The following is a 9109-nucleotide window of genomic DNA, read 5'->3' on the forward strand; positions in this document are numbered from 1 at the left end:
CTGATTTGTGTGTACAGATCGCACATTCATCAAATGAACCCTTAATATTAATAGGTTGTCAAAAATTTGAGTCATGGTCCAACACTACTACCATAAATGTTGTTAGATGATGACAAAATCCATCAATCAATTCTGCATATTTCTTAGAACATTAGAAAAACCTAGTACTATTGCTTTATTTTGTTACTTCATGTGCATAGTGCTTACAGTGAGTCTCAGGATCTTGGAATTTCTGTGAAAACCTATGTGGGGAAAATACTGGGTGGAAGGCTAGTGTGGAGATGGGCTGTTCTCCACTAAGGCTGGAAAAAGAGCCCATAGACTTCCTTTTAGAAGCTGAATTTCAGCCCCACGTTGGGATGAGAAGAAAGCCCAGCTCTGCTGTTAATTAGACAGAGTTCAGCTAGGAGTGCTGACCAGTCCTCTGAGGAACAGCCAACTGGAATTAACTGTGCAGAACTAGAAATTTATGTATCACTCTTACAGCTTAAAGTACTGTAGAAACTGCCCCAGCCAGGGAAAGGTGAAATGTGTGTTTGCATGGGTCACCTTCAGACAGAGCGTTACCCACACTCCAAGTTCAGAGTGCCTTCCTAGAGGGAAAGAATTGTGATTGCATTGCGGGCTTTTGTTCTTTTCATAACCTAGGAGAAGGGGCGTGTCTGCCATTTTCCCTGGGCATCCAGATGCTCCCCGTCCGTGAGGTGTGCCACTGGAAGTCCTTGCCAAAGTCTGTCCACTTCTCCACCTCAAGCTTCTTTGCTCTCAGTGCTGCCCTCTGTCTTCCGGGTTTGCTGCCTGATTTTAGAGAGTCCCTTTATCATGTAGTTCCTTTGATATGAGGGGGAGATCAGGCTGAGAGAGAGGTCCTCAACTGAAGAAAGTACAGTCATGATCCACAGCTTTAGTTAACATACTCGGATGTATCTTTCTCCAAATAGCTTAAAATTAAATGTAGATATTTATTTTTAAATTTTCCATGCAATATATTTGGTCATATTATTTCCCTCCTTACCTCTTCACAACCCCTCCCTCCCCCTTTAAAAAGCAGGACACATGAGAGTTCCTCTCTATAAAAATGTAATTGAGCTGGGCACATAGGCAAATCTTCTAAAACTGTCTTAGTCTTTACCAGGCTCCCTTCATTTGAAAATATAACAGCCAGGCAGCGGTGGCACACGTCTTTAACCCTAGCACTTGGAGACAGAGGCAGGTGGATCTCTGAGTTGGAGGCCAGCCTGGTCTACAGAGCCAGTTCCAGGCTAGCCAGAGCTGCACACAGAGAAACCCTGTTTCAGAAAGCCAAAACCAAAACAAACAAACAAAAGAATGCTTGCTTCAGCTTTTGCAGTTATGTGTGGCTTGTTGTCTAAATATTTTTTATTATTGCTCCTGACAATTTCGTGTGCACATGTGCCTGGCTGGGTTGCCTGTACAAGCATGGGGAAGGGGTTATTTACTTGAGCAAGGGACACTTACCAGTGGCTAGCTCCACCACTGAGAAATACGGCTGCTTCCTACTGCGGCTTGGGGGCTCGCCTAGGTCAGGTCTTGCTTTAACTAAGTTTGAAATAGAGCTCAGGAGTTCAAGACCAGTCTTGGACAACACAGTGTGACTCTTTTCCGTTCCATGGGGGAAAAAAGAGAGGGAGCAGAGCATATCTCCTGAACGTCTGCCCACTGGTCGCTGTTCTGTGCTTTCAGAATCTCTTTGGCAGTAACAGCCTTGATGGAGGGAGCAGCCCCATGGTCAAGCCCAAGGGAGATAAACAAGTCGAATACCTAGATCTAGACCTAGATTCCGGGAAATCCACGCCACCACGGAAGGTAAGTGAGACGGACGTGCCCTGTAAGTAATTCAAGCACACTTTGAAAGACCGTCTTCTTTGGAGAAGTTTTAGGGGCCTGATGGAAATTTCGCGACTGTCGTTTTCTAAGTCACAAGCTGCAGAATTACGAAGATGCTAGCGTTGTCGAGGTGTGGGAGTTTTACACTTTCCACTTACTGTGGTTACTGTAGACATGATTACTTAACAAATTCAGAGTTTGCCCATCCTTTCACTCTCTCTAGAATGAAGGAAATGTGGCTTAGCTGAGCATGGTGGTGACACGTTTAATCCCAGCCTTCAGGAGGCCAAAGCAGGAGGGTCTCTGAGTTCAAGGCCAGCCTGGTCTACATAGAGAATGCCAGACTAGCCAGTTCTACATAGAAAGACCCTCTGTAAAAAAAGAAAGAAAAAGAAAATATGGCTCAAATCATGTGCTGATTTTGTTTTCTTAAATTTTAATTTCTATCAAACCTATGGATTAAACAGTAAAATTATATATATATATATATATATATATATATATATATATATATATTTTAACTTTTCATCTGTGTGTGGGTATATGCACATGAGTGCATGGCTCGTCAGAGGCCAGAAGAGGGGAGCCGAAGTGACACATGCTTCTGAGCCTCCTTATGTGAGCACTAAAGACCCAGTTCAGGTCCTCTGCAAGAGCAGTGTACACTTTTAGCCCCAGTGCCTTTCCAGCTCCTGGTTCTGTAAGTTGTGTTTCCTACATTCCCCTATGTGTCTCTCCTTCATTCATCCCCACTGCAGTACATCCTGTAGAAGTCCCTGTAATAGAGCTCTGTTGGGATGATTTTTTCAAGTTGTGTCTCTATTTCAGAAACAGGTTTTGTTGAGATCACATTTCTTTCCTCCCCCGCCCCCACACATAATTATGCAGGCGGAAATTTCCTGTCTCAGAGCTGCTAGGTCCCAGATACCCGGCAGCTGCTTCTAAATTACCACACAGAGAGTTAATAGTACTTATAAGTACCCAACTAATAGCTCAGGCTTATAATTACCTAGCTCTTATATTTTAAGTTCACCCATATCCCTTATTTATACCCTGCCATATGATGGTACCTCTTCTCAGTACGGACATCTTGCTATCTGGCTGGGGGCTCTTCAGTCACCTTTCTCTTTCCCATCATTCTTTATTTGGTCGACAAGCCTATACTTCCTGCCTAGATACTGGCCAATCATTGTTTTATTAAACCAGTTCAAGTGACAGATCTCTACAGTGTACAAGAGGAGTATTCCACGGCGTATTTGGATAATTTTCAGTATAATAAACTTGAATCTTTAAAATTAGGGAGTTTGCTTACATAAGATGTCATTATTTGTACCAGCACAGAGGAAAGCTCAGTGCTGTCATGGTAACATGACACCGTCTCCTAAGAGGATGAGAGACTCAGTTTCCTGGGAAGGACACTGTCAGGGCTGGCAGGGAGTTGAGCTATTGAGATTGATTCTTGCCTGACCCTCTTCACCACGTGGGGACCCTCTTCCACTGTCTACTGTCTTGCTCTGTACGTGTCCCATCCGCGTCGCTCTTCCCTGTCTGAATTCACAGTTTCATGAGAGTGTGTGTAGACATAGACTTCTTTCCGCTGGTCCACTCTACAGGAGTTGTGTTATGATTACCCTGCAAGGTGGAACCTTCAGTGAGTCCCGTGGCAGGTGAAAGACAGAGAGGCCACACCACAGACAGAGCTTGAGTGTGGAGTTTATTGAGGACAGGGTAAGGGGGAGGTGACAGACAGACAGACAGTGAGCTGCTTCCTCAGAGAGAGGCAGGAAGACGAGAGCAGGAGTAGATAGAACTGTCTCCTAAGGAGACAGGATACTGTCAGCCATGCGCAGAAGGGTAGGTGATGCACTGTGCCAGGCTCCCAACGTGTGCCTGGATGCTAACAGTGCTACCCAACCCACCGCACCCCCATTTATAACTTTTTCTCAAGTCTCAAAAAGTCTGTCACTGCGGCTTTACATATGGCGTGTCTGCTTATTTCCTGTGTCGCCTGCCAGTTAAGACCCCATACACCTTCTATTTCCACATCCTTGGATTGTTCTGTCCTTGGCTTCTCTGTCTAATTTTAGATGGTTTTTATAGCTCTATCACCAAATTCACTAATTCTCAGTTCTCTTTTGTTGAGAATTTTGGTTTTGGTTTCTTTGTTGTTTTCGATTATTGTGTATTTGTCTCTGAAATGAAATTCTACTTGATTCGCTTTAACTGATGTTAATCTCTCTCTGTTGTGTGTTTGATACCTTTTCTGATTAACCCGTTAATACTGTGTGCACATACTTTATAGTCTGATATAATAATTTCAGTATCTGAAGTCCTCAGACGCTGGAATTTGTGCTTATTCTTTCTGCTAGACTACATTCTTTATGGCTTGCCTCCTTGTGTGTTTATGAATTTTTATTGCAAATTCAGGGTTGAACTTTGAGGACCTGAATTTCCTGCACAAAGCAACTCTAGTTCCTTTGCTTCTAGAAGCCAGTTGAGATGACTACTCTAGGACCACACCAGCTTCCTTAGAGGCTCTCCAGCTTATCCGGAGTCTCAGTTTCAGCACCCCTTCTTCCCTAGCCCCCCAGCATCCCTCCTTCCCTAGCCCCCCAGCATCCCTCCTTCCCTAGCCCCCCAGCATCCCTCCTTCCCTAGCCCCCCACCCCAGCAACCCTCCTTCCCTAGCCCCCCACCCCAGCACCCCTCCTTCCCTAGCCCCCCAGCATCCCTCTTCCCCTAACCCCCCACCCCAGCATCCCTCCTCCCCTAACCCTCCACCCCAGCACCCCTCCTCCCCTAGCTCCCCACCCCAGCATCCCTCTTCCCCTAGCCCCCCACCCCAGCACCCCTCCTCCCCTAGCCCCCCACCCCAGCATCCCTCCTTCCCTAACCCCTCACCCCAGCACCCCTCCTTCCCTAGCCCCCCAGCATCCCTCCTCACCTAGCCCCCCACCCCAGCACCCCTCCTTCCCTAGCCCCCCAGCATCCCTTCTCCCCTAGCCCCCCACCCCAGCATCCCTCCTTACCTCGCCCCCCACCCAAGCTCCCCTCCTCCCCTAGCCCCCCACCCCAGCATCACTCTTTTCCCTATCCCCCCACTCCTACGCCCCCCCCCCCGTGCACTGTACCAATCCGTGTACATGGCAAAGGCGTTTGCCATGCATAGACTTGTCCCTCCTCACCATGCCCTCAAATCCTAGCCACCTCCTGCCTTGTGAGCCCTACATAGCACTGCCAGTCCTGTTTGTTTTCAGTTACCCTGTATCTAGTTGCACATTAGGGGCTGAGGGGGATCCCCCTTTGTAGTTTGTTTTCCTTTGAATATTACCTTTCTTAGGGCTAACAATAAGCAGCAGGTGGTCCTGGTGCTGATCCAGGCCTGGAAAGGTCAAACATAAGCTAAGGGAAGACTCTGGCCTCTGCGCTTTAGATGGACCTGGTTTTCATCTGTGATGAATTTCTTCTGTTTGAATGGTTTTATATAATTTTTAAATTAAGAGAAATTAGTATCAAGTTAGGTACAGACAGACAATACAGTTAAACTGGGGCAATGTCTTTTTTGTATGCAATTTCAGGACTGCATATCTCTGTCTATATTTGTTTGTTTTTGAAGCAGGGTTTCACTATGTAGCCCTGGCTGATCTGGAGCTCTCTACATAGACCAGGCTGACTTTGAACTCAGATCCACCTGCCTAGTTCTGCCTCCGGAGTCCTGGGAGGAAAGATGGGCACTACCATGAAATCATATGTATCTCTTTTAGATTTTGAGTTTCACCCAGAACCATTCTCACAAATTGCACTTTGGGGGCAATTTCTTTGTTTTTTAGCAAAAGAGCAGGGGATCAGGCAGCAGCACGGCCGACGAGAGGGTGGATTACGTTGTGGTGGACCAGCAGAAGACTCTGGCTCTGAAGAGCACCCGGGAAGCCTGGACGGATGGTCGGCAGTCGACAGAATCGGAAACTCCCACCAAAAGTGTGAAGTGAAGATTGACCATTGCCACTGCCGAACAAGTGGGAACGGAGGAAAAGACAGATGCCAAGCGTGGGCAATGATATTTCTACGCTCAGTAGAAGCTCAAGCGAGCAAGGATGGAGAAAAGGACCTCCCAGATGTGGTCAAGCAAATTAGCTTGTAAATGGTGCTGTGTGGTATTGGGTTTGTAACGTGTAAATAATGTGGGGGAAATAGCGCTGTAGTTCTCACAGAAACATCTGTCCCTAGCTAACATGCCTGTAGTATTACTATAGCGATGCACTTTTTCATTGACCATGTTGGTTTGGGTCTTCCCAATGTACCCTAACAGATCCCCTTGGGTCTTCCCGATGTACCCTAACAGATTCCCTTGGGTCTCCCAACATACCCTAACAGATTCCCTTGGGTCTTCCCGATGTACCCTAACAGATTCCCTTGGGTCTCCCGACGTACCCTAACAGATTCCCTTGGGTCTCCCGACGTACCCTAACAGATTCCCTTGGGTCTTCCTGACGTACCCTAACAGATTCCCTTGGGAGTTCCTTTTGTCTCCTCACACTACTCTATGTAACAATACTAAATGAAATGAGCTACTTTTAGTTCTGGAAATTTCAGTTGAAGCTACAGGCTAACACCATTAAAATGAGAAGTAGTTCACAAATTTGCTTTCCCGTAAAGGTGGTAACCATGAACTTAAACTGTAGAATATAGTTGGACTTCTCCTTTGTTGGTTTCCAAAATACCGGGGATGATGTATATACTGGTGTCAAGACATAGTTCTTTGGCTCATGTATACTTAGGTTTTAATAGTATAACTTGGTTGTTTTTTGTTAATTGGTGTTTTGGGTTTATTGTGTGAAGGGTTCTGCTGGGTAGGACCTTGCACCTTTGCCAGACTGGCTCCGGTTACACTATTAGGCCCACAAATCACCTGCAGATGAACTGATGGTCTGCTCTTAACCCTTGTTCACATGTATTAAACATTATTTGCAAAAGGTGGATTCTGTGACTAATCAGGTACGTACAGGGCACTGCCGTGCCAATACCCTGATCAGGTTTAGACAGAGAGCTCCAGTGAGGTTTGGGTTAATCCTAATATTGGTTTAGAATTAATGAAACGTTGGCATTCACTGTCAGTTACAGCACCATACTGTGATTTTGAATTAAGTAGACAGTAATTCAAGATTATTACTCTTGAGAATGAAATCCTCTCTTTTGACACCATAGTGCCCTTTCTATAATTTTTTTACTTAATATTCTTCTTGGCCTTATATTTAAATCCCTATGCAATTAATGTTTTATATCTGCATTTAAAAAAAGAAAATGTCATTTTAAGTGATCCTTGTAAGTAGCACCTATCGCCCTGGTGGGTAAATGAATTAAGGATTTTGTACTGTGATTTGTATTCACTGCCCCAGTTCTCGAACCATCGAAGCCTTGCTGTTGTGTGAAACCCTGTTGTCGTGCATACGCCCAGCTGGATCTCTGAACCCAGCAAAGGAGTGGTGCGATTCTGTCACCTGTAACATGGCATCGTGTGGTGTGGATGTTCAGACCATGAATTACTGTCACTGTAATTGCACTTGTCTGTCTTGGCTTTGCCATGTGACTTGGAAAGCAGCTAGCATTGTCCCTTGTCTGCCCAAGTTACATACAATCTCTATGCATTGATCTGAGACTCACTAATGGCTTGGGAGGGGACACAGAATGGAATGTCCACAGCCGAGGCTTGTCTCCCTCCGTTCAGACCTCTTAACTGTTGCCTGCATACGCAATGTGCCCTGATTTCTGGCCCACTGGCCACAGTACTGTGCCTAATCTGTGTGCTGTGCTTGTTTTCCAGGCCACAAGCCAAGTGTTCATAACTAGGTGAATTGTAGACTAGTGACATTGGATGCTTTTAAATGTTCGCTTCTTTTTAAACAAAAACTAAAACCCAGAACTGAATTTTGAGGTGGATTTTTAAATAAAAAAAAAAAAAGATTGAGTTTGGTGTGTGAGCTCTTTTGTAATTTTCTGTGAATAAGTAACAAGTGTCAAGAAAATGTGTCCGAGGGCTGGAGGGATGGCTCACTGGTTACGAGCACCGGCTGCTCTGGTACAGAGGACTGGGATGCGAGCTGAGCATCTATGTACAACTCACAGCTGCCTGTCATTCTAGTTCCAGGGAATCTGACACCTTCTTCCAGCCTGCAGGCACTGCACACATGTGCACAGACTTCCATGTAGGCAAAGCGCCCATACACGTTTTTAAAGTAAATTTAAAACTTGTCATTGTTGTTGTTAAGTACATAATCTCTTTAAATATGTGCGTGGATGAATATGTACTTGGATGAATAGGTACATGGATGAATATGTACACGCATGAATATTACATGGATTACTATTACACGGATGAATATGTACATGGATGAATATGTACATGGATGAATATATACATAGCAGGTAGGGGGCAAGAGAGATGGCTTAGAGGTTAGAACACTTGTTGCTCTTGCAGAGAATCAGGGTTTGATCCCAAGTACCTACATGGTAGTTCACAGCCTTCCATAACTCTAGTTCTAGAGAACCCAGTACCCTCTTCTGACTTCCCTTGACACCAGGCATGCAAAGTGATGCAAGAAAAGAAAGGAAACACGTGGCTCATCCTATCCCTAGGTATCTGAATATAATTAACCACATTACTGGGAGCCCAGAGAGGCTCACAACCTTGAATTTTTGCATGTTCTGAAACAAAACTACCAAATGACTGAGATGCACCTAAACTCGCACACCATGAAACACAGGTGTGAAAGATAGGAAAGGGTGTTGTGTGGAAGATGAATGTGTTTTTTGATTTCAAATACAATAATATGTGATTAATCCAGAAGTAAAACCTTTCTTTAAGGCTGCATGTCAGGAATCTGGTAGAGCGCTCATCTGGAATATGCAAACCCTTGGCTTCAGTCCCCAGCTCTGCATAAATGGGGCAGCTGGGCACAGCAGCACACACATAATCTCAGCACTCAGGAGGTGGAGGTGGAACCTCCAAAGTTTAAAGTCAGCCTGGGATACATTGAGATCTTGTCTCAAAACCATTTTTTCCTCTGGCTGGAGAGATGACTCAGCAGTTAAGAACACTGGTTATTTTCCCAGTGGATCAGGGTTCGATTCCCAGTACTTACATGTCAACCCACAGCTGTGTGTAACTCCAGTCCTGGGTACTGCACACATGTAGTGCACAGACATATGTGCAGGTAGAACACCCATACATATGAAAATAGTTTAGATCATCTGACCAGTCGGT

At 45.3% G+C, this 9109-nt stretch overlaps 1 protein-coding gene across 10 annotated transcripts in view; it reads left to right on the forward strand.

Moving 5' to 3' along the window:
- Gab1 (GRB2 associated binding protein 1) overlaps positions 1 to 7813 on the forward strand; it is a 112262-nt gene extending 104449 nt beyond the window's left edge. For all 10 annotated transcript variants that reach the window (XM_048447538.3, XM_048447540.3, XM_048447539.3 and 7 more), the window contains 2 exons: positions 1705 to 1827; positions 5679 to 7813. In XM_048447538.3, the coding sequence (XP_048303495.2) occupies positions 1705 to 1827; positions 5679 to 5837 (282 nt within the window). In that variant the 3' untranslated portion in view covers positions 5838 to 7813. The remainder of the gene's footprint in view (positions 1 to 1704; positions 1828 to 5678) is intronic.
- The last annotated feature ends 1296 nt before the right edge of the window (positions 7814 to 9109 follow it).

This window comes from Myodes glareolus, chromosome 22 (assembly GCF_982192425.1).
Source record: "Myodes glareolus chromosome 22, mMyoGla1.1, whole genome shotgun sequence".
Lineage (NCBI taxonomy): Eukaryota > Metazoa > Chordata > Mammalia > Rodentia > Cricetidae > Myodes > Myodes glareolus.